Below are 26,057 nucleotides of genomic sequence, written 5' to 3'. Positions count from 1 at the left end.
CTCTCCCTCCCCCACCCCCATCCCTTCTTGTCTTGTGTATTGGTTCTGGTTTTGCTTTCCCATGCTAGTATTAGTAGCAAGAAGCATTTATATTAGGATGGCGCCTGAAGGCCCCTCTCAGGGGTACAAGCAGAGATAAGAAACCATCACAAATCAGGTGAAGGGTAGCGGATGGGGATATAACATATAAGCTGTTGTTCTTGTTTTCCATCCCCACTCACCTGCACACTGCCTGCTCTTCTATCAGCCCAGGTCATTCCAAAAGCTCAGCAACTTCAAAAACAAAAAAAACAAAAAACACAACAACCAAAAACCCCAACCCCACAACTTACAGAAAAATCAGCCTCAGACATGTTGCCTCCTTCTCCTTCTAAATATGGAATTTCCACCTTCCCCCTCAAACAGTCCTGCCCAAGGACCTGGATTAGCACAATCTCATCCTGCACCAGTGGGTGACTTGCTCTGTACAATGTCAGGAATATATCCCAATCTCTTGTGTGGCCCTCCAGGGCTAGGAAGGGGGCTGTTATCCCATTAGGAAGTGGGGATTGACAGCTTCCTGATGGGTTGAACGGTCATTCCTAGCTCTGGGAGGGCCTGAGATACTCAGCCTAACATTGATGTGAATTTTAGATCATTTGAGGAGATCTATATGGCTCACTCTGAAGCTGGATCTGTCAGACTAATTGTAACTCACACCCCTAGCATTAGGAGTATAAAGATACAGTCAAAAATCCCCACTATTGTTTTAAACCCATTAAAACAATTGTAAGTGACAGGCAGATTTTGTGATGGTTTCCAGTTGCATAAACATTTTATTTACATTTATTTGGGGTGGGTTGCAGGACTCACAAATATACTGAATAATATCTAAATGAGTGTCAGGTATCTCACACACACACACACACACACACACACACACACAGTCCAATTACTCTTTCTGCTGGGACCTGCAGTAGAATCATACTAATAACTATCTTTGACATCAGTCAGTCCACAGAAATACCTGGCTCATTTATCTTAGTTGCACAACAAAGATGTAATGAGGTGCTGGGGTTGGTGGAGGAGGAGAAGAAATTGTACAGAAGCATTTGTTGATAAGCAAGGGTATAAAAATAGAAAAAGATTGGCTATGTACATTTCAGCATTCTCTGCAGTGGTAGGGTCTCTTTAAGCCCCCATTAAATATAAGTTTGCAGTATGGGTGTGACAGGTTCTCCTCGAGGGGCCACTTGAAATGCCACTTGAAATGGGGGTACCAGTGAGCCTGTCTGACCCACCAACTTGGGCTCCCTTTAACTGTAAAGTTGTGACAAGCTGCAGACATGCTCCCAGTCTCACACTTTCACCAGCACACATAGAGGTAGGGGCACACCCTGCTGTTGTAACATGCAAACAGGCTTTCTGACTAGCTCGTGCATGGGAAGGCTTCAGCTAAGAAACTGCCCAGATACTCAAGTGCACACCCCCCTCTGGTGGGTAAACCCAAAATTATACCGTTTTGCACTGCACAGAGGACTGTAAAGCGTAAGCTCATGAAATTTGCCCCCTCCCTCAATGTAGAGAGGAATATACACAGCTTTCTGCCCCAAGTATGATTTCCATACACACTGGTTTAAGACAAATCAAAAGCAAGTTTATTAGCTACAAAAGATAGATTTTAAGTGATAAGGGATAGCAAACATATCAAAGCAGATTACCGAGCAAATAAAACAAACACGCAATGCGAGCTTAATATACTAAAGAAACTGGTTATAAGTAGCAAATTCTCACCCTAAGTGTTGTTTTAGGCAGTTTGCAGAGGTTCTTGAAGGGAAGCTGCACTTGCTTGAAGCTTAAAAATCCAGGTATTTCTTTCACAGGCCAGACAGCCCTCTAGCCTGGGCTCAGCCCTTCCCCCACAGTTCAGTCTTTGTTTCTTAGGCATTTACAAGCAGTCATCTTGGGTGGAGAGTCTGTGGAGAAGAACAAACCAAGATGATGTCACTCACCTGCCTTAAATAGTTTTTGCATATGGCAGGAATCCTTTGTCTCCCAGTTTGAGTCCCACACCTGGTCAGTGGAAAAACACTAGTATTATCATGGTGTCCAGTACCAAGTGACGACTCAGTGTCTGGTTGGCAGCCGGTATCAAGCAGAGTGCCCCAAAGGTCAGTGCTGGGGCTGGTTTTGTTCAACATCTTCATTAATGATCTGGATGATGGGGTAGATTGCACCCTCAGCAAATTTGCAGATGACACTAAACTGGGGGGGAGAGGTAGATACGCTGGAGGGTAGGGATAGGGTCCAGAGTGACCTAGACAAATTGGAGGATTGGGCCAAAAGAAATCTGATGAGGTTCAACAAGGACAAGTGCAGAGTTCTGCACTTAGAACGGAAGACTCCCATCCACTGCTACAGGCTGGGGACTGATTGGCTAAGCAGCGATTCTGCAGAGAAGGACCTGGGGATTACAGTGGATGAGAAACTGGATATGAGTCAGCAGTGTGCCCTCGTTGCCAAGAAGGCTAACAGCATTGGGCTGCATTAGTAGGAGCATTGCCAGCAGATTGAGGGAAGTGATTATTCTCCTCTGTTCGCCACTGGTGAGACCACAGCTAGAGTAATGCGTCCAGTTTTGAGCTCCCCCATTACAGAAGGGATGTGGATAAACTGGAGAGAGTCCAGCACAGGGCAACAAAAATGATCAGGGGCTGGGGCACATGACTTACCAGGAGAGGCTGAGGGAACTGGGGTTATTTAATGTGCAGAAGAGAAGAGTGGGGGGGATTTGATAGTGGCCTTCAACTACCTGAAAGTGGGTTCCAAAGAGGATGGAGCTCGGCTGTTCTCTGTGGTGGCAGATGACAGAACAAGGAGTAATGGTCTCAAGTTGCAGTGGGGGAGGTTTAGGTTGGATATTAGGAAACACTATTTCACTAGGAGGGTGGTGAAGCACTGGAATGGGTTACCTAGGGAGGTGGTGGAAGCTCCATCCTTAGAGGTTTTTAAGGTCAGGCTTGACAAATCCCTGTCTGGGATGGTTTAGTTGGGGATTGGTCCTGCTTTGAGCAGGGGGCTCTCCTGAGGTTTCTTCCAACCCTAATCTTCTATGATTCTATGGTCACATGTCCCTGCAGCCATAACTCCGAGTCTGTTTGCAGCGTCCCCAGGAAGGCTTCTCAGGAAGGCTTCCCGGTGGGTGATAAACATCTTATATGCCCTATGGTTCTTTCTAATGGCTCTTCCTAGCTAGCCAATTAGACTGATTGCTTTCTGTCTAGTGGGTGTTCCCCAGGTGTAAACACATTTGTAATAGATGCATAGACAATATTCCTAACTTCCGATACAAAAATGATACATGAATACAAGTAGGATAATCATATTCAGTAAATCATAACCTTCCCAATGATATCTCACAGGTCTTAATTTGCACAAAATACATAGAATATCAGGGTTGGAAGGGACCTCAGGAGATCATCTAGTCCAACCTCCTGCTCAAAGCAGGACCAATCCCCAATTTTTGCCCCAAATGGCCCCCTCAGGGATTGAACTCACAACCCTGGGTTTAGCAAACTAATGCTCAAACCACTGAGCTATCCCTCCCCCCCATAGTTATGCCATAATCATATCATAACCATATCTCTATGACAAATATGGGGCATAGCATCACAATGGGGTCTGATTCTCTTCTTACACTGGTGTAAATCTGGAGTAACTCCATTGAACAAGAGTTTTGTCAGTGTAAGCAAGAGGAGAATCAGGCCTCCAGAGTCTAAACAATACCGTTCTTGTCTCTGTTTGGCCTTTTCATGCTGCATTATAGTTGCAGTGACTTTTACATCTGCTGTGACTGTACATTCTGAAGGGCAATTCCAGCCCCGCAGGCATCCCGCCCTCCCCATGGCTTCCTGTCTTTCAGCCTTTTCCCAGCCTCTCTGTGTCTGCTGGCAACTTTGCAAAGGGACTGAGGCTCTTGTGAGGTGCTGAGTAACGCATCCACATGCCCATATACCCACACACCTGCACAACAGCCTGCAGAGGTAACTAACTTCATTACCCTTCCCATCAATAAAGCAAGAAATGTAGATAGGCTAAAATTTCATCCCACTGTATGCTCTTGGTCTTATAAATAAGCCAATTAACCCAATGACCTTAGGAAGACAGGTTCCCCCCCCCACACACACACAATCTGCTATTGCTGCACAGGAGAGGAGTATAGAGAGACACAAGTGACTTGGCCCTGGATGGGAGATGGATTAAGGCAGGTGTTTGGGTTTGAGGCCCTATAACACTGAGGATGGCAGAGCAGCAGGTAGCTCACAGCCAGGGCTTAATTTGTGATGAAAGAGATGCCGGGGCTGAAGCAATTTTTTTACATTCATAACTGATGCAGCAAGCCCAGAGGGGCCGGGGCTATGAATGGCCAAGCCCAGAGAGGCTGGGGCTTGGCCCGGGCAAGCTCTGGTACAAATTAAGCACCGCTCACAGTTGATTGTTGCCAGGAGGTTGTTGCCTGGGGGGGCCTACCTCTCTGGAGCAACAAGATCCAGGGGGGAAGACAATTTATGTCTGTCTGGATCCAGCTGTTCTTTCTTGTCTTGGACGGGCAGCTACTTGGGGCAGGGACCACCTTTTTGTTCTGTTCATTCCCCCTGGGGCACCTAGCATTGGCCACTGTCAGAAGACAGGTTTCATAGTAGCAGCCATGTTAGTCTGTATTTGCAAAAAGAAAAGGAGTACTTGTGGCACCTTAGAGACTAACAAATTTATTAGAGCATAAGCTTTCGTGAGCTATAGCGCATCCGATGAAGTGAGCTGTAGCTCACGAAAGCTTATGCTCTAATAAATTTGTTAGTCTCTAAGGTGCCACAAGTACTCCTTTTCTTTTTGTCAGAAGATAGGAGACTGGGCTAGATGGACCATTGGTCTGACCCAGTCTGGCCGTTCTTATGTGTTTGTACAGCACCTAGCACCATGGAGTCCTGGTAGATGACTAATACAAATTATAATTAAGAAGAAGATGCCCATCCTGGTGGTCAGGGGAAGCCCTGCTGAAGAATCTGTCTGGGGAAATGGGATAGCCTTGGGGGAAAAATTCTTTCCTTGAGGCAGCCTGATTGAGGTTAAATGGGGCCCAATCTACCTTATCTACCTGTCACAGAGGGAGTGGGGGGGGGGGTGTCACTCACCACTGGAGCGCCTCCTTCGGGCTACATCTGGGGATTAGCTCTGACACCCCTTCCTGCAGTTGCACTCCATCCACTCTCCCTGTCTTGCTCACTTGGGACTTGGCTGCTCCTGCTTCGTGGCTTGGCCCTCCGGCCAGGTTACTGTAGTCTTCTCCTTCCAGGGTATCAAAATCTCTCAGGATGCACCGTCCCAGACTCTCTTTCCTCTCACTGTCCCTTACCAGTGCCACTGCCCAGCGGCTGGCAGGGGAACCCAGGCCCACCCTCTACACTGGGTGCCAGCCCAGGGACCACACAGCATGCAGTCAAGGTCTGCACAGTCCTCAACATTACTGCTGTATCCCTGGGCTGCTGCTTACCTTGCCTCCTCTCACCCTGAGAGCGCCTGTAGCTTCTCTCTCTGTAGCCCCCTTCCACCCCCAGCTACTGGGCTTTACCAAGGCCTCTCCTGTTCCCGTCCAGCTGTGCTATCTCTAATTAGTCCTTGTTCCCTGGCTCCTCCTCCATGTGCAGCCTGCGTGGTTAATTGACCCAGCTGGCCCCCTTAACCCCTTCTGGCCTTGTGTGGGGCGGACACCCCATCACGCTGCCCTTGTGGTGTAAGCAGCGCTTCATTGCTCCTGTGCTACATTTGGGGACTGCCAGTTTTCGAAGGGCCCATCCACAGCCCATGAAGACTATGCTGGGGGTTGGATTATAATGCGATAGTGCCCTGGCCAGTTGATAGCATAGTTTGGTGTTGCCTGCATGGATGGGCCCAAGTGGTGATAAAGCCCTATAAAGACCAGTGCTTTGGGGAGCTGTGCTGGGGACTGAGCGATAGGTCCACAAGGTCATTGACGCTGCAGTGGGAGAGAACTACACCTGAAACAACGCAGCTTGTGTGGGCTCCCTGCGCCACTGCTGCTTGCATTGATACGATGTGTTCAGTTCTCTAGTGCAGACCAGACCAGTCCATTAGATCAGGACTTCCCAAATGGGCTCAGGACCTAAGTTCCCTCGAAGCTGCACGGTCGTGCAGCTGCCTATTAAGCCCCATGCAGGGGCTCAGGGCTGCGGTGGGGAGAGATGCCTCTCCACCAGCACAGACCTATTGCAGCGGGGAGAGGCGTCTCTCCCTGCCAGCCCCAACATGGAGCCTGTCCAGCACTCACCCCACAGTGGCAGCTCCTGTGCTGTGGGGCTGGTTCGGCTTGGCACTTGGCTCTGGGTCTTGCAACCTCTGGGGTTGCAGCGCTGCTCAGGCTTGGCCCCACCCCTCTGACTGGACAAATTTGGGTGAGTGGAGTTGTGCCCTGGCTCACAGGGTTGCAGTGCCACTCACTCACTTTTGGCCTACCCAGGCTTCCGTCGTCTTGATGGCTGGGTCAAACCTGAGTGGCGCTGGGAGGGATCCTAGAGGCTGCAGTGCCTGGAGCAGGGAGGCGAGCCCAGCCAGCCCCGTGGGACAGGAGCTGCCATGGGACCCTTTGAAACATTCTGGGTCCCAACCCATGGGTTGAGAAACCCTGCATTAGATCATCTAGCTTAACCTTCTCTATAGCACAGACTGCTAAATTTCACCCAGATATGCTATATTAATCCCACCGACTTTTGTTAGACTGAAGCGTTTTGTTCCTCAGGAGGAAACCCTGTGAGCCACAGGGAGCAAACAGGAGAGACTGAGGTGCCACCAACGCCTGAAGTTCCTGCAGAAGCAGGAATTGGCTAAGTGAGACATGCCCAGCAGGCGAACTATACCCATGCTGCAGAGGAAGGCATCGTCCACCACTCCCCAAAGGTCTCTGCCAATCTGACCTGAGAGAAAATTCCTTCGCGTCCCCAAATCTGGCCATCAGTCAGACCCTGAGCATGAGAGCTAGTCTCACCAGATAGGCAGCGAGGAAGAGGATTTTAGGCTTGAGCTTGGGCAGCTATTGGTTCAAGTAGAGAGAACACGGATGGAGAGGCAACACCGCTAATCTAGGGAACTAATAAAATCCCCCTGTAATGTAGCAATTTGTGCACATGCTGGTCACAATGCCCTCTAGTGGAAGCTCTTTCAGATAATACTGTACTTTGCACAAGGTTACAATAAGATACTTGCATAGAATATCAGGGTTGGAAGGGACCTCAGGAGATCTAGTCCAACCCCCTGCTCAAAGCAGGACCAGTCCCCCAATTTTTGCCACAGAACCCAAGAAATGCCTGCTGGACTACAGTATCCACAGTCCTTAGCTGGACTTTGGGCAGGTTTGTGTTTGGAGAGTAAAAATCTAAAGCATGGCGGTGGGCAGTGTGATCTGCAAAGCTCAGTATTTCTAGAGCAGTTCTTTGCTGAGCCTTTGGCAGGACTCTCAAATTCCAGTCTTGAACACATGCCCTATGGGTTCTTAGGAAGCAGATTGGGTCATTGCACCTTACCCAGTTACCAGGGAATTCACAGACTGGGGCAAGCCAGTTTCCAGGGTTCTGCACCTGTAGCCCAGATGACCACATGACTTTGACCTTGACTGGCTAGTGACCATATATAAACATTCTGCTTCTGTTAGGGTGTTGTCTGATCAACAAACCATTGCCTGCTAATTAGTACTTGGACTTGACCCCACTAGCTTTGTTGCTGCATGTTTCCTTGGGATTGGATCCTCTTGGCTATTGGACCTCTTGTGTGAACTCTGACCACTGATCTGTACTGCTCTTGACCTACCTGACTCCTGGGCATTACAGCCTTGCAGGAAGTGCAGTCCAGTGTAGGCTCAGGGGAGTGATAATTTACATTACCTTTGTAGCTACCAACTAACGGGCTGCTTTGGGGTGTAAATTAGAGCAATTCAAGGGGTACTCCAATACATTTTGCCAACAATGGCTCCCTATGGAGCTGTCTGACAGCCCAGAAGAGCAGAGAGCTCTGGCCACACTTCCTCCTGCCCTTGGGTCTAGCATGCTCCTATGGCTGCAGGGAATGGGGGGGGGGGGAGGTAAGAGGAGGAGCTGCATAAGGCTATTTGGATCCCCTCTGAGGGACAGAAAGGAGACAAGAGGGGCCTACGGACCCTGTCAGAGGGCAAGGTATGTCTGCCCTGCTCTTATGTCACAATAACCATGTCAGAAAGGCTTTGCAGGGCCAGACACAAACATTCCCTAGGGTTTCAGTTCATGTTGTTTGTGGCCCTTTAGAAGAGAAGGGGGAGAAATCCCAGTATTGTCTCCAGGCATACAAATCCCACACTGGCAGATGCTGCCCACACTCTACAGAGGGAGCCTTTGAGCAAGGGATTTCTGGGTTCTAGTTCCAACTCTGCACCTGGAGTTCAAGTCACTTTAACCAGCCTGTGCCTCAGTTTACCCCATCTAAAATGACTATTAAACTATACTTGCCACATGGGTGGTTTTGAAACTTAAAATGATAAAAATGTATGTAAGGCCCTTGGGCAATAGGTACTTAACAGCAGTGCAGTGCCACAGCCAGCACAAAGAAAAGGAGTACTTGTGGCACCTTAGAGACTAACAAATTTATTTGAGCATAAGCTTTCGTGAGCTACCGCTCACTTCATCCGATGAAGTGAGCGGTAGCTCACGAAAGCTTATGCTCAAATAAATTTGTTAGTCTCGATGAAGTGAGCGGTAGCTCATGAAAGCTTATGCTCAAATAAATTTGTTAGTCTCTAAGGTGCCACAAGTACTCCTTTTCTCTTTGCGAATACAGACTAACACGGCTGCTACTCTGAAACCAGCCAGCACACGTGGCAATGACAGTGAGGGATGGTCTGGGAATGTGTACAATCCTCGTCCCACAGAGCATCACACTCAGGGACAGAAATCAGGAGAAACAAATGATCTGGGATTGCTCCTTATTTAGTCATTGCTTAGAGATGCAAAGACTACAGTTGTTACCACACAATCCTGTTGTAGGGTTAAATATGCCTCATGTTTGTCTCTGCTGAGCTTCTCCAAGCTCATAGGCACCATCTGCTGGGAGAAAACTCTCAGGTCCTGCTTAGAGAAGAGGGTTCCTTTGGCAAAGAGGCCTTCTGTACAAGCCCCTAAGGATACTTCTACACAGCAATTAAACAGCTGACTTCAACTCACCAGGGAGGGGAGCCTGGGGTTGCTGGCCTGTAAAATTGCTTTGTAGACATATGGGCTGGGGCCTGAGTTCTGGGACCAGGGCCGCCCAGAGGATTCAGGGGGCCTGGGACAAAGCAATTTCGGGGGCCCCTTCCAGTGGCGTAGCCAGTTGGAGCGAACAGGGGGAGAGCAGACATAAAAAAGGGTGCCAGCCACTTGTACTCACCCAGCGGCGCTCCAGGTCTTCAGTGGCATGTCGGCGGCGGGTCCTTCACTTGCTCTGGGCCTTCGGCAGCACCGAAGGAGCCACCACTGAAATGCCGCAGAAAACCCGGAGTGCTGCTGGGTGTGTAAAAATTAAAAAGGCATCACTTGTGCTCAGTGGGAGAGCAGCCACTTGCCTGCTTCCCCCTAGCTATGCTACTGGCCCCTTCCCTGTGTCAGACTTCAGACTTCCTCGTGGGGGCCCCGGGGCAAATTGCGCCACTTGCCCCCACTTATGGGCAGCTCTGTCTGGGACCCCAGGGTGAGAGGTCTATACAGCAAGTTTTACCCCTGCAGCCCGAGTCCTGCGTGCCAGAGTCAGCTGACCTGGCCCAGCCATAGTGGGTGACACAGGTTTTTTATTCCAGTGTAGCTGTACCCTATGATTGCTGCATTCGCAGGAGTCTTCCCCCCTCATTATTAAGTAGGGCTGCCAACATTATATTTAAAAAATAAGGGACTGTTTTTTTTAGCATCCCCGCCTCACCTCTCTTCTTGATATTCTTCTTCTCATCATCATTATAAATACTAATAACGCTAAGCAGGACTTACCTACACTGGCCAGGGGTATTTCTTGCTGCTTTTTGCAGCACTCAGCAACTCCCAACCTCGTTGTACAGAGATGAAGAAATAAGGGACGTCCCTTGTAATAAAGGACTGTTGGCAACCCGATTATTAAGGTGACTTGGCCATTCAGGTCCTGCTGCTGTTCCTGAAATATCTGGCAATAAGCTGAAATGGGCCATGTTTTCACAGCCAAATGGAAAATGCATAGAATTGGCGGGAGTGGGGGGGACTTTTCTGGGTGCTAAATCTTGCTCTGTTCTGTAGCTGCCGGGGCCCAGTTTGGTTATGCTGCATGGAGGGGGGTGGCCCGGGGACACGAGGAACTTGCACAGGGTGTTCTGCACACTGTCCAAATCAGTTCTGCAGAGGCCCCATACAGGCAACAAGGCATGGGGAAGGGTTGATCTGGAAAGAACAGCCCTGGTGCATCTGCCTCTGTCTTCCAGTGGAGCCGGGAAGCCATAAGACCTGGGCCCGGGAACCTAGAGCTTACTGAATGTTTTTTAAAACCAGAACTTTTCTATAAAAAGATGGAGTTTAGTGGTAAACTAATTATTTTCCTGTATATTAGTTTTGATGCAGTTTTTAAAATTTCAATCAAAAACAGCAGAAAAAAAATGACATTTTTCAGTATTTGAAATTTTGGGTTTATGAATGTTTCAAAACTGTGGGGAAATGCCTGCCTTCTCTCGGATTCGACCCGAGAGGGGGCGAGGAGGAGTGGAGAGAAAAAGACTTAAAAGTGAAAGAAAATAACTCACTTTTTAGAAAGTAACACTTTCACTTAAACTTTCACAGTTTAAGGGCAGGTGTCAGAGTAGCAGCCGCGTTAGTCTGTATCCGCAAAAAGAAAAGGAGGACTTGTGGCACCTTAGAGACTCACAAATTTCTTTGAGCATAAGCTTTGCTGTAGCTCACGAAAGCTTATGCTCAAATACATTTGTTAGTCTCTAAGGGCCACAAGTCCTCCTGTTCTTTTTACAGGTTAAGTATATGACAGTAACCCACTTCAACATTGTTTTCCCTGGGGATCTGAAAATTAGAGAGCTTTTCCCCCCCATTTTGTCTCACATTTTTAACTTTCTACCTTTTTTTTTTTTTTTTTTTTTTTAAAAAGGTAAGAACATAAGAATGGCCAGACTGGGTCAGACCAATGGTCCATCTAGCCCAGTATTCTGATTTCTGACAGTAGCTGGTGCCAGGTGCCCCAGAGGGAATGAACAGAACAGGGTAACTATCAAGTGATCCATACCCTGTTATCCTGCTCAGCTTTTGGCACCCAGAGGCTTAGGGACACCCCATGCATGGGTTTGCATCCTTTATCATCCTGGCTACCAGCCACTGATGGACCTATCCTCCAGGAACTTATCTAATTCTTTTTTAGAATCCAGTTATACTTTTGGCCTTCACACCATCCCCTGGCAACAAATTCCACATGTTGACTATGCTTTGTGTGAAGTACTTCCTTATGTTTGTTTTAAGCTCACTGCCAATTAATTTCATCAGGTAACCCTGAGTTCATGTGTTATGTGAAGGGGTAAATAACACTTCCCTAGTCACTTTCTCCACACCAGTCATGATTTTATAACCCCCTGTCATCTCTTTTCATCCCAGTCTTTTTAATTTCCTTATTCTGGTCCATATTCCTAATCACTTTTGTTGCCTTTCTCAGCACTTTTTCCAGTTTTAATATAGCTTTTTGAGATGGGGTGACCAGAACTGCACACAGTATTCAAGTTGAAAAAACCCACATAGCTCTGCAGCAAAACCCCCAGTGTAGTTGCAGGTGTGCTGCCAGAAGAGTGCTTCTGTCAGCTTAGCTAATTAGAGGGAGAAGCTGGATGAAGTAATATATTTTCATAAGCTTGAAAGCTCGTCTCTCTCACCAACTGAAGTTGGTCTAATAAAAGTTATTACCTCACCCTCCTTGTCTCTCTAACATGCTGGGACCAACATGACTACAGTATTGCATACAGCTTAGCTAAGGTCATTTGGGCAGGTGGTTTCACTCTGCTGGCAGAAACACTCCTCCTGGTGGCATACACTGTGTCTACGCTAGGGGCCTCAGCTGCTATATTATACCACAGTAGCAGCAAAGCCTGTGTAATGTAAACTAGTCAGAAATGAAAGGGTAGCTAGTGGAGAAACATTCCTTGGCATAAGGAAACATACACTCAGCCTCTCCCAGACTATATTTCTTAGTCTGGTTATATGAAACGTACACAAAGTTCTGCATCGCAAGGTCTCTCTGTAGTGTCCTGGTTGCATGTTAGCTTTTGGGTATGGCTCAAGTGTTGGTGACAATCCGTAAAGCCTTAGGTGGTCTAGGACTGGGTGATCTGAACAATTGACTCCTTTTCATTATTTGTTAAGCTCCAACAATATCTTGATGTCCAATTTGCTTTGTTGTATTAATTCCAAAGGCCAACCACTCTAGGACTAGTGGTAGGACATGTTCAGCTGAAATCCCCTGCCCTTGGAAATCAGCTGCTTTCTACCAGGGCCTGAGTTTGAGCCTGAGAGAGCAGTATAGGATTTACCTGTCTGGTTATCCTTTTATTAACCCTCTGAACTATTTTTGTAGCAAGCTCTGTATATAGCATTTTATTTTAAGACCCAATTTTGTATTTGTTTTTAAACACTGTAGCATGTCTAGGCATTGAGGTGATAGGAACAGTTTGGAAACCCCTAAAAAAAGTATTGCATTAAAAAAGGATTAAGACACTCCATTCGAAGCATACATAAGGGGCTGGGATTCAGTGTCAGTGATAGTCATTTACTATCTAAACATACACTGAGAAGTCCTTGTGGCACCTTAGAGACTAACACTTATTTGGGCATAAGCTTTCGTGGGCTAGAACCCACTTCATCAGATGCATGGAGTTGAAAATGTGTAGGTTAGTCACAACTTGCAAATGTACAATATAAAAAGCTATTTAAAGGCCACATCCTTTTGTGGTTTTAAACTATGATGTTGAAACCCTCTGTATGTGCCTCCTGGCTCTTCCAACACACTCCCTATGCCCAGATATTTTCCCTTATCGGTGCTATTTCTTAGGGGTGTATCACTATGCTGGGAATATAGACACAGCCTAATCAGAATGTGTTCTTACCCTATGTCCCAGTACAAATGGGGCCCAATCCTCCTTGTGTCTGAATATTTCCACTGACTTCAGGGGAAGTATTCACATTAATAAATGAAGCAAGATTTGGCCTTTAGATTGGAATTTTTTTGACCTAACCCTGCTCTCTTCTGAACTCTGTCCACCTCTCCTTCTCACTAAGGTGTTTTTATAGCAGCTATCATTAGAATATCAGAGCATTGGGACTGGAATACATGACTTATGAGGAGAGGCTGAGGGAACTGGGATTGTTTAGTCTGCAGAAAAGAAGAATGAGGGGGGATTTGAGAGCTGCTTTCCATTACCTGAAAGGGGGTTCCAAAGAGGATGGATCAAGACTGTTCTCAGTGGTAGCAGATGACAGAACAAGGAGTGATGGTCTCAAGTTGCAGTAGGGGAGGTTTAGATTGGATATTAGGAAAAACTTTTTCCCTAGGAGGGTGCTGAAGCACTGGAATGCGTTACCTAGGGAGGTGGTGGAAGCTCCTTCCTTAGAAGTTTTTAAGGTCAGGCTTGACAAAGCCCTGGCTGGGATGATTTAGTTGGGGACTGGTCCTGCTTTGAGCAGGGGGTTAGACTAGATGCCCTCCTGAGGTCCCTTCCAACCCAGACATTTTATGATTCTGTTTAGGATGTTAAAGTTTTTACTTTTTTTTTTTTTTTTTAAAATGGATATAGGAAAAAAATAGCCATGATCTTGAACATACATATTACAGCACTTCCTCTGCTCTCAACTAGTATATGACACCAAGAACTAGTTCAAGAACCCAAAATTTCAAGCTTTATTGATTTAGATCTCTGGGTAGTGATATACTGGGCTTTTGTGAGCAAGAAGCTATATGGAAGGATTGTACTATTGCACATCTCCTACACAGGGACTGAAACAGGGATCTGAGGCAGGCTAAAGGGCAGCAAGTTACTTCTGTGCCCGTCTAACTTGCCAGATGGCACTGTACCCAGCTGTGAGGTGATTGATGCCAGATTAAAAAGCCAAGAGAGGGTCCCATGCCCAAGTGCTTTCAACAGAACTATACTGGGGTAGCACAGCTGGAGTCTCTGCAGGCAGCACTGTCCTGATCCAGAACCAGTTTGTCAGCACAATGTTGCCTGCCCCCAATGGCAAGCCTAGACCGACACAAAAGAGGATCAGAGAGCACTTGGATGTGCTTCAGAGGTAGATCTGGTTTTAGGAAGACCTATTCTCTGCTGTGTCCTGTATATTGTGCATGATTTGGGTACTGTGTTTAGCATAATAAGGGAGTAGGATTAATAGCCTGGTGTGTGGTAGCAGACATTATGGTCTTTTTAAGGAGATCATGACCCTTCTTAAAAGAGCTTTTGTTTATGTCTCCGCTGTACACAAAGGGATTCTGTGAAGTCATGTTGTTATTGGGAATCAGGGAGAAAGTCTGGAGCATATAGCCATGCCCCAAGTCAAGAACTTCCTAGCATCACCAGTGGTAAGAGTCACAGCTCTCTAGATCACACCTATCATCATTTTCCATGAAGAAGGAGAATGAAGGGACAGACTTCTGAGTCACACCACTGCTGAATTCTGAGATCCTGCAGCAATAGCAGTTGCCCTCTACACATGGGGCATTGTCACCTATTAGCACTCACCTCTTTCTCTGCACCCGCATTGCAATCCATGCCAGGGTGAGGCAAGAGAACACAATCTCACCTCTTTGTGTGACAGCAAGCGGCCTCTAAAAATCATCTCCAGCAGCTAGCTAGGCACAAAGCAGCGGCTCCTGAATTCCAGGCCAGGAAGATTTCTAGGCTCCAGCACGAGAAGGGGGCTCGAGGCAAGGGTGACAGAGGCAGGTTTGTAAGAAGAGGGCAGCAAGAGGAAAGGAAGGGGCAAAAGAGAAGTATTCTAGGCCAAAGGGAGATAGATGGTCAGCAGCAAAGCACCTACCTCTACAAGGGACCGGGTGGGGTGGGACTGGAGAGGAGAGCCCACCAGCAACAGACACCTCTGCAACCAGAGAGGCCACCTGCCGTCCCTTATATAGTGGGCACCAGCGCTCCATCATGCCCTGCGGTGAGATGGGGCACGCCTGCGCAGTTAGCTCCACGGTTGCACTCACTCAGGCTCTGCTCTTAGCGCGCACGCGCGGGGAGAGGGAGGCGGGGAGGGTCCAGGGGGAGCGAGGGCCTGTTGTGTAAGGGGGGGGGGGAGAGCAGTTAGGAAGCTAGTGCGCCTGCGCTGGCAGCCGCCTCTCACGAGCGCGAGGTCAGTCCCCTGTGCGCGCACCCGTCCGTTCCACTTGACGCAAGCGCATTGGGCGGCCCATGGCGCCGACGCCCGGCGGGGTCTGTTCTGCGGCTGCGTCGCGATCACTCCCCCCCGCCCCCCCACTTCCCCGCGGGCCGCCGGGGAGTTACTCTTCGATGCACGCGCGCGTCCCTCCAGTCGTTGGGTTGCGAGCGTGCGCGTGCGCAGCGGTGCGACGCCAGCCATTGCCTGACTGAGGGGCGCCCGAGCTGGGCTGCGCTGACCGGCCAAGGCGCCCGAGCGAGAGGCCGCTGCGGAGCAGAGAGCGACCCCGCTCCGCCGTTCCCCCTGAGAGGTATGGGGCCCGCACGATGCGGCCGGGTGCGGGGGGGAGTTCGGCGTCGGGGGGTTTCCACCGAGCCTCTGTGTGACGCAGAAGGCGCCGCGGCAGCTCAAAATGGCGGCCCGGGGCGACGGGGAAGGGGCGGGGCGAGGAGCCCAGGAGCCGGGGGGAGGGGCGGCGGGGCGGCTCTCGCCAGGAGATCGCGGGGCGGGGGGCGCCGCCGGCCCTGGGGAAGGGTTAATGGGCGAGTCGGGCTTGGTGTCAGCGACTGAAACGCTGCACGCCTTGAACGCCACCGCCCCCCGCGCTGCAGATTTCGGGGGCGAGCGGGCTGGGTATGGTACAGCGCCGAGCGCACTGGCAAAGGCTCGCGTGCAGTGGTGTAGCACAGCGCACCCAGTGCGGGACGGAAGGCGCGTTCCTGGTCCAAAGGCGTTTGTAGCTGAGGGGAGGCAGCTGTGCGGTTAACAGGGTTATTTCAGGTTTCTTTCCAGGTGTGCTTGCAGTTGGGGGTTTGCTGCTTTTCCTTTTTTGGCGCTTAGGTTCTGTTTGATTAGAGGTTCAAAATCTTGGGCCATAGATCTGCTGTGGGCAGAGTGGGGGGAAAAAATGAGTAATTTAAACAATGGATCTTTTTTTTAAAATTTAAGTTAAATATAGATTTTTAAAAAAAAAAACATTTAAAACTAACTTGAAATAGATAAGCTATGTTAAGTCTTGAACGTAGTCAAACTTGTTCAGAAAATGTAAATACAAGAAAATAACATGAAGCAGTATGTGTGGTTTGTTGAAGACCTAAATTACTTTTAGCAGCACTAGCCTCTTCTGTAGATGCAGAGAGAATGTTTTCTTCCAGTTAATTCACTCAGTTCAGTGACTAGATCAGTCAAAATTAAGAAGCCAGCTGGGAGTTCAAAAAGGAGAGAGGCTTTTTTTCCTCTTCCAAGCTAAGAACAAAAATTGAGAGAAGCACTCCTTCTAAAAATCTTGAAGGACATGGTGACCATAAGCAATCAGTTCAATGCACTTACTAGTTAAACTAGTTAAACTAATACTTAGTTTGTATAATCCGTTTTAAATGCAAAAAATGTTTTGGTCACATTTTTAATGTATCCAGCACATTTAAAGTCGTTTTATTTAATAAAAGAAAAATACTGGTTTTATGAGTTTTAATTTAATTTGAATTTTCATCCAAATATAGCTTGATACAATTTGCAGGTAAAAAATTAATCTAGTAAAGTTAATCTATATAATAGCTAAATAAATGTGTATGGATACATTGTATCCTAGATAGCAAAAGGAAGCACCAAATTTAGTGTAAAGGCTCTCTTAGTTGTCAGTCATCATATTATTATGGTTACTATCTAATGAGAATCAACCTTTCTTTAGGAAAATAACTAAAATGTACAAATGCAAAACATGATTAAAATTGCTGATGCAAATCAACCTACCCTGGTTGGGGGGCAGAGGTGGTCAAACTATGGCCCAGGGGCCCAATCTGGCCCTCCAGACATTTTAATCCAGCTCTCAAGCTCCCAACGGGGAGCGGGGTTTGGGGCTTGCCCTGCTCTGTGTGGCTCCTGGGAGCAGCGGCATAGCCCCCATCCCCCTCCTGCGCATAGGGGAAGCAAGGAACCACGGCCAATGGAAGCTGCAGAGATGGCACCTGCAGATGGGGCAGCATGCAGAGCCGCCTGGCTGCGTCTCCATTTAGGAGCCGGGGGAAGGGGGGGAGATGCCACTGCTTCTAGGAGCTGCTTGAGATAAGCATCCCCCAGAGCCTGCACCTCTGACCCCTCCGACCCCCTGCCCCACCCCGATCCCTCTCCTGCCCTCCAAACCCCTCACTCCTAGCCTGGAGCACCCTCCTACACCCCCAACCCCTCAGCCCCATCCCAGAGCCCACACCCCCAGCTGGAGCCTTCACCCCCCACCCCTGCACCCCAATCTCCTGTCTCAGCCCGGAGTCCCCTCCTGCACCCTGAACTTCTCATTTTTGTCCCCACTCCAGAGCCCACATCCACAACCAGAGCCCTCACCCACTCCCACACCCCAACCCCCAATTTCGTGTGCATTCATGGCCTGCCATACAATTTCCATACCCAGATGTGGCCCTCGGGCCAAAAAGTTTGCCAATCCCTGCTGTGGGGTCTTAAAGGGATATATTTATTGGGATTAGATTATTTTTTCCTCTTGAAGAAACCATTCACCAAAACACCCAATCTGTTTGTTCATATTTTTAAAAATATGTCTGCAAGAGCCAACGGGAACAGTCCTGCACTGGTTGGGGAGGGGGGGAATAGCATTGGTACTCAAACGATGGGAGGTGTGGAGGAACATTCTAGGGAGGGGCAAGACAGGGCCCAGGGAGGGAGCACCACCCAGCCCAAGCCTCTGCTCCTGGATCCAGCCTCTGAGGGGGCGTAGACAGATTCCATTACTGGTGGGAGTGGGGTGACAGAAAAAGTTTGGGGACCACTGCATTAGGGGGTTAGTGGATGGATACGACACTACTGGCTTCCTCTTCCCCTGTTCTTCATTTCCAAAGTATCTTGATGGGGGCCTACAGTCTGCTTGACTTAGGGTTATGTTCAGTGTCTTCTTTCAAAGAACTGTCCTCTTGAAAGATTTTGTCAAGTTTAGAGCTTTTCTGCAAGTGAAAAGGTCAAGATCTCTGAGGTTTTTGTGGCCATCTCAAGTTTAAGGGGAATTGAAGTTTGATTAATACTGAATCTTTATCACTCTATGCCAGCAAATTAAAACCTTCCTCTGCGAAATGGTGGTGTCTTGTTTTTTAAAATAATTAAAAGCATGAGATTTAAGATGGGAAGCATTAGTGTTGCCATTGCTTTTTCTCCAGCTCATTTAGGCCCTGATCCTGCATGTTGTTTTATGTGGGCAGACCTTTGCATGTATGCAGTGACCCATGGACTTCAGTGGTACAGAAGTCTGTCCACATGGAACAGTTAGTGGGGTGGGGAGGCCTTTCTTACATTAGCAGAGGGGAAACAACAGCTTAAAAAGGGAATTGGTCTATATACTAGTAGTAGTAATTGTTTTAAGGAAACACTAAAGCTTTTTTCCCATTTTCAGTACTATTTGCTAATTCATTTGTGCTAATGTATAGCTCTGTAACAACCTGCTGTTTTGAACTCAAATAGTAGTTGGGGGACAACTTTTTCAAAAGGTTTCAAATGAGTAGCATATTACTAATTACATACCAAGTTCTAGTCATATTTTAGTTTACTGTGCTTTCTTAAAATGCTTTCTCATTTGGGGATGGATACTTTTTGTTAAATATTACTTTCAGCAATCTCATGTCTCATAAGTATCTAATGTTAACTTCAGGTTATCTGCTGGCAGTTGGTAGTTTGGAGTGCTGAGTTTATATATTCAGTTTAATAATTAGATATATTGCTTATGTCAGTATTTGACTAGATTTAACTTTGAGCAATGTATATGCTACTTAGGTGCAATCACTGAATTCAAGCTTTCTGAAATACGTGTCTTGTCGTTGTGTTTTGTTTCCTTTCAAACTGGGAATTAATTAGGTTAATTTTGTCACTGAATTCCTTCCCTGGAATACAGGAAAAATGTGGGCCTCCTGTGATGTAATCACTAATAATTAGCAGGGTGGATTTGATTGAAATCAAATTGATTTAAATCACTAGTCAGAGGTACACACTTTACCTGTTACGGAAGTATTTTGCAATTTCAACATTAGCCTTTATTTCTGGAATACTGAAGTCTTTGGCTAGGAGGTGCAGCAAATGAGCACTGCACCCATATGTTGTTCGCTTGGGACTCTCTCCTAAATTTCTTCTCATCTTGGATACATTTGCAGCATTTTCTGCGCCCAAGATGCGTACTAGACATTTGAATTTTTTCACAGTTTGTTATAGCTTTTACTGCTGCTACTTGTAAGTATTCTGCTGTGTGTGCATTTCCTGACGTATCATTGTTTCTGTAAGGAGGACATTCTCTTCTTCTGTTGTCACACAAGCATGTACAACAGGATCATTGTGAACACTGCTGCACCAATCAAGACTCAGGTTAACAATTTCACCCTTTAGACCTTATGCACACTACTCAGTTTCTCTTTCATACACCTTATCCAGAAATTTGCCTGCGACATCTGCTCTGTTGGGTGGCCTATATCCTTTGTCTTAATGACTGAACCATGTTAATGAAGTGTGGGTTCTCAGTCATAGGGAGAGGAGAGTTTGTTGCATAAACAAACAGGGCAATTACATCTTTTTGTAATCTGCTGGTTCTTATCACAAACTTACCTGTGCTTGTTTCTGGATGATGATTTTTTTTTTTTCTTTTTGCTACGGGTGATACACTGTGGCTTTGTGACATGCATGATGTGACTGAAACACTATCATTGGCAGATGACTCTGAAACTATAGAAAATGATGGTGATCTTGAAGGTGGATAGTCTTCAGAATCCTGTATGTTGAGGATGGATTCTCCTAAACAAAATAAGTCAATGCAGTTATTTAATTATTACCATACTGCTCATTTAGTGCTACTCATTGCATTCGGTGACACTGAGTACTACTTAAAAGGTGAAATTCTAAAAGGAAGATCTGCCTATTTCAGCTATTTATTTTTTATCTCAACTGCATCTAAAATGACAGTACCATAGAGTTAACAACTATATTTTTTGCTCAAACATGAGAATTCAAGAATTGTTCAGAAGGAAGACGGGCAGTCCTTAAGAAAGAAGTATGAAATAAAAAAGTTTACCAACCTGAAGATCCTGCATGTTCAGACGTGTTCCTTTCATCATCTTCAATGCAGCTTCCTCCTGAGAAGGAACACTTCTCATGATGTTGTTTCATATGGGCAACCAGGCCTTGCATTTCTTTATTGCACTGTTTGCATTTTGCACGCATGCCTGTCTTACCCACAGATAGAGGAACTTCATTTAAAATATTCCCAAACTGGATCTCTTTTACAGCCTGCTGCCATTATAGGTTTTCCCTTCTAGTGAGAGAATGGTATGGTAGATCTCAAATCAATGAAGGCTGCACTCAGAAAGACCTCAAGAATTCTGGAATATGCTGCTCAGACAGTTTCACTTTTGTTTCTACTGCTTGTCCCTCCTTTCTCGCATTTATCTCCAGACTTCTTCTGCTTGTCCAGATGTGTTCTGCCCCCAACAATCTTCTATTCATTGAACTTTCTGAAACTTTGCACTTTTAGAGAGGGATAAGGGATTGACTCTGTGTACACAAATTTGCGAGGGACAATGGGGTTGAGGTCTGTTATTTCTCACCTCTATATATTTATTTAAAACATTTTTGCTGTTAACAAGTATGTTAACTCTGGAGACACAAATACACAGTTTGAGACCTGCAAAACTAAGCATCTCTGATGGTATCTTCTAGACTAGAGGGGGGCAAACTATGGCCAGTGGACCACATCCAGCCCACAGGACCCTTCCCTCTGGCCCTGAGCTCCTGCCAGGGAGCGGGGTCAGGACAGGCTTGCGGAGGAGCCAGCCCAACTCCTCGGCAGCATGGTGAGCGGGGTGGAGGCTGGCTCCTCCCGTTCTGCTCCCCTCCCTCGCAGTCACAGTTCCCCCAGTGCCTGGGCAGCGTGGCTGCAGCTCTGGCCTGGCGGCACGGCTATAGCACCGCCAGATCTGCTGCTCCAGGGTGCCGCAGTCGTGGCAGGGAGCAAGGGGAGTTTGGGGGTGGGGAGGTGAGGAGCATTGGGGGGTATCGGGGGTGGTCAAGGGGCCTAGACCCTGCTGCCAGGGAAGGGCAGAGTAAGCCAGGGTCCCCCTCTACTACCGGCATGCTTGGCCCCTGTCCCCAGCAGCCAAACCCAGACAGGGAGAGAGCCCTGCCCAACTGCCAGGGAGAGCAGCCAAACAAGCAGAAAAAATGCACAGGGAAAGGACTGAGCCCCTCTTTCCCCCACCCCACAGGTAATGTGGGGTGGGGAAAGCAGGGAGGTTGGATGGGGCGGGGATCCTGGGGGTGGTCAAGGGGTGGGGAGCAGGGGGTATTGGATAGGGGACAGGTATCTGGGGGGGCAGTCAGGGGTGGGGAGCAGGGAGGGTTGAATGCGGGTGCGGGTTCCGGGGGGCTGGATAGAAGGCAGGGATCAGGCCACGCCTTGCTGTTTGGTGAGGCATAGCCTCCCCTATTCTTCCCAGTTCAGCCACTCTGGTCTCCAAAGCTTGTACATGGTCTCTGAGGGCCAGGAGCTCCTTGCACCAAATGTGCACACACACCACCTGCCCATAGGGCAGGTAATCGGACATGCTGCATTGGGTGCAGTAAACTGGATAGCCCCCACTCTTTGCTAGACTTCTGCCTACATTCTCCTTTTACTTCTGAAGCTCGTTCCTTTGTTTTTATCAGGGGGTTTTTGGCTTCAAGTTTAAAGAAGTTTAAGGAATGTTAAGTGTATCTAGCCCTCCCCCCTCTCTGGAGAACTCCCTTGCAAAACTACCCTGTTAGCCAGTCCTTTTCCCTAGCTCCTCTGGTGCTTAGGAGGGGGCTTTTTAAAGCCCTGGTCTTCCTGACTAGCCCCGCCCCCTGGTCAAGGGTTGATGGGTGCTAAAGGGCTTAGGGATCAAAGCCTTGTCAAGAAGTTCTCAGCCTTGCCTAGCAGGCCACTAGGCTAGTCTCAGTACAAACAGAGTTCCCCAAACAAACAGACTACACAGTATATTTCAGTCAGGCAGTATGTACACCAATAATACAGATACTACAGATGACAAACTTACCCAAAGGGTAACCTAATCGCTCCTCCTCCACCTGGAGAGCTCCCTCACAAAACTCTCCTGTTAGCCTGATCGCTAGCTCATTCTTTTAGATCCTAAAGATGAGCTCTTTGTTTCCTTTGCCTGACTGACATCAAAACCACTAAAGCACTTGGAAAAAAAACCTCTTGAAAGCGCCACTCTGTTCTTTACCCCTCTGATATTTCCATTCATAGCTTTGTCAAACATTTGCCTTTTGAGCTGAAATTTCCCAGGGATCTAAATCAGCACAGCCATTTTTAAATTGCAAGCATGGAAGAGAGGCACTTCCCTTTTCCAGAAATGTTTTTGTTTTGCTCAACTCAAATAGGATGCTTTTAAACTTCAAACCAGCTATGGATTTAGCTGTGGTGAGGCAAGTGCTTCAACTCTGTTAAAGAAGCTTGGTTTGCAAAGTTGAGTGATTGGAAAGGAAGTTACAGGTTGTGTTTTAGAAGGATTCTCAATGAGATTTCTTCTATAAAACCTCAGGCTGAAGCCCAAACTGCTGGAGAAAAAATGAAACTAACAGATCAACTAGTTTAAGGAAGTTGTAGTCTGATCCAGCTTCTTTATTGCATAGTAATTGATGTACTTGTAAGTACAGCAGATCTGTGCAGTTCAGGCCCAAGGCTTCAAAAGACCTCCCAAATGTTGTAACTCCTTATCCCCAAGAATGTGAGCCAAGTTGCAGCTGTTAATCTTTTGTTAGTTTGGGCAACCTTTGACTGTACTCTATCCTTATTCATAGGTGCCTCTGTCATCTTGAAGGATTCACTTGTCTGTGCCTTCATCTGGAATTGGAAAAACTTACTCTTCAGAAGGAAGAGTCCATTGTCGTGCTAATTTTTTGCTCTTGCCTTAAGTAGCTTCAGCTTTGAGAGGAGTGGGATGTTCTTTATTTGTACAGGTACACAATCAGTACAGGTTCTTACCTGTAATATGTGAAAAATGGAAATTTTCTGACCACAGAATAAAAATACTCACTTTTCACATCCCTTGAATGTGATTTTGGTATTGTACCTTAATCATTAGAACAGTTACACAGGTTTTCAATGTGAGAATACCAGGTTTAACTACTTCCAGATAAGAGCATTATAAACTTCATGGGTAAATTGATCCCATTGTTTAAAAAAAGAAGGAAAAAGAGTACCCTACATAAATAAGGTTCTCATTTACAATTGTTTCTTTCCAGTAGTTTTTAATTAATTATTTTCTTAACAAAATATATTTGGATGTAACAAATTTGCTCATACTATTTTGTGAAGTAATTTACAGTGGCTTTTGAAGAGGTTTCTTTGAAGATCTAAAACTCATTGTTCAGAAGATGCTGCTGAGGAGAGGACAACAGCTGGATGTCTTTCTGTCTCATCTAAAACATAATAATCGTGGGTGTTTGGCAAAATACACTTAACTACAAGTTGCCCAGTGGATTAGATGAGAATTCTTACATCAAGAGATTTGACTTTTTTGTTCACAAAACTCTACATTCTAGTGTGTGTGTGTGTGTGTGTGTATATATATATGTGTGTGTATGTGTGTGTGTGTGTGTGTGTGTGTGTGTGTATGTGTGTATATATATATATATATATATATATATATATTTTTTTTTTTTAAACTATGACATTAAAATACTGCTTCATGACTTTTTAAAAATGTTTTGCTTGCATTGTGAAATCCACTGCACAAAGCAGTTGAAAAGAAAATAATATAATATTTGTGTTTTAACTTTCAGCTTTGTATTATTCTTGGAAAGTTTCGCACCACTTGTGAATTCCCTGAACCTTGGCATTGTAAGTCCACTTCTGTTGGGCCCTCCTCCTTTACAGCTTGCTCAAATTAAGACACAGTTGGCTCAGCAGCAGTTGACATCAGCTGCCTCAAACAATTCAACACCACCTTATGCTTTGTTAAATCAGGCATTCCTGAAAATCGCCATGTTTAGTCCTAGAGGAAACTTGCATCAGAGGCCAAGAGCACCTAACCCATCTGGCTCAAAACCTCCAGGAGCTTTTAGGGGAGGTGGCATAGCAGGTCTTCAAAGAAAGCCTGCCCCTGGAACACCTCAAGGAATTTCACAAAGATTTGGAGGACATGAAAATTTACAGCGGACAGGATCACGAAGAACTAATGTTCAGGTAACTCAACACAGAACCGATCCAAGGCAAGCAAAGGAGATGGCAAACTTGCAAGAAGAGCAAAAGGAAAAGGTTCGTACTTCACGTTGGGATAACAATCCATGTCCAACTGGAAACACAAGCCGAAAGCACCCTGCATCAACCCGGATCACAGAGCAGAATACAAATGTCCAGAGCCGTTATACAACAGAGAGTGCATCAAGTATTTTAGCAAGTTTTGGATTATCTAATGAAGATCTGGAGGAACTCAGTCGCTACCCAGATGACCAGTTAACACCTGAAAACATGCCACTAATTTTGAGGGATATACGAATGCGTAAAATGGGCCATCAGTTACCCAATTTACATTCTCAGAGCAGAGAAAAAGAAACTGTTGGTGGAACGGGCGGTTCAACTGTTAAGAGCAAAGTGATTGATTATGGGCACACAAGCAGGTATGGATACACTGAAGATCCACTTGAGGTGCATGTGTACAATCCTGAAGAACCGGCTGAAGAGAACAGAAAAGAATTTCAACCGCAGCAAACTATTTCAGTTCCACCATCCAATGTAACATGTAACCCGATGTTTCCAGTTGAGGAATTAATGAAACAGATGGGTTTCCATAGTGATTCATCCAATACACAGTCATTTTTTCCAGTTGATGCTGCAGGCAAGGTGCCAGGGTTATGTATGACACCTACAGGACTCCCAATGGTGAAACCTATGAGCCAGCCTGGGATGCCGCCTTTGATGCCACCTATGAGCCAGACTGGGATGCCGCCTTTGATGCCACCTCTGAGCCAGCCTGGGATGCCGCCTATGATGCCACCTGTTATGCCACCTATGCCTCAATCTGTGATGACACCTATTGTCCAACAGTCTTTGACCCAGCCACCTATGGCCCAACCTGTGATGCCACCTATCAGCCATCCACCCTTTTCAGCTGAACTTCTTGCAGCTGTAAGACATCATGAAAGGATTCAGCATGAATCTGGGACTAATCAATCTAATGCACAGATTGGCTCAGGTCAGAAGAACTTCCAGACACAAGTTGAAGCTCCTATTAAGTCTCCTTTTGGAATTGTGAAAGCCTCTTGGCTTCCAGTGTTTTCACAGGCTGCTGCTCAGAAAGTAAAGAGACTGCCGACTCCATCTATGATGAATGACTACTATGCTACATCTCCAAGGATATTTCCACATATGTGTTCTCTGTGTAACATGGAATGCACTCATATGAAGGTGAGTGTTTTTCAAAGATTACTGTATAAACTACTTGTATCCAACATATGGTTACTATGCATTAGATGACGTGTGCGTATTGTGCTCCAGTGTGATTCCTGATATGTGGGTTTTAAAAGATTAGAAATATTAATACTGGCAGACACCTCTATAACTTCACTGGCTAGCCTGTTGCTCTTATGACTGTATAGGCACACAGATGT

General features: G+C 46.7%; 1 protein-coding gene and 1 long non-coding RNA gene across 14 annotated transcripts in view; one reads left to right on the top strand and one right to left on the bottom strand.

Moving 5' to 3' along the window:
• Positions 1–1,896: 1,896 nt before the first annotated feature.
• Positions 1,897–15,447, bottom strand: LOC119855046. The gene is made up of 3 exons (XR_005292743.2): positions 15,090–15,447; positions 9,445–9,560; positions 1,897–1,955 (listed from the first exon to the last, which is right to left on the bottom strand). It is a non-coding gene; the product is annotated as an uncharacterized LOC119855046 (long non-coding RNA).
• A 156-nt stretch (positions 15,448–15,603) lies between these two features.
• The window catches only part of ZNF638 (zinc finger protein 638), a 73,186-nt gene continuing 62,732 nt past the window's right edge, over positions 15,604–26,057 (top strand). For 7 of the 13 annotated variants that reach the window (XM_043512854.1, XM_043512856.1, XM_043512852.1 and 4 more), the window contains exons 1-2: positions 15,958–16,067; positions 24,231–25,854. In XM_043512854.1, the coding sequence (XP_043368789.1) occupies positions 15,973–16,067; positions 24,231–25,854 (1,719 nt within the window). In that variant the 5' untranslated portion in view covers positions 15,958–15,972. Of the gene's footprint in view, positions 15,745–15,928; positions 16,068–23,768; positions 23,992–24,230; positions 25,855–26,057 lie in introns of those variants that run through there. The other 6 variants (XM_043512857.1, XM_043512848.1, XM_043512855.1 and 3 more) reach the window with 5 other exon arrangements.

Source organism: Dermochelys coriacea, chromosome 4 (assembly GCF_009764565.3).
Source record: "Dermochelys coriacea isolate rDerCor1 chromosome 4, rDerCor1.pri.v4, whole genome shotgun sequence".
NCBI classification, from domain to species: Eukaryota; Metazoa; Chordata; order Testudines; family Dermochelyidae; genus Dermochelys; species Dermochelys coriacea.
The sequence above is the reverse complement of the archived record's forward strand: the minus strand, read 5'-3'. Positions and strand labels throughout refer to the sequence as shown.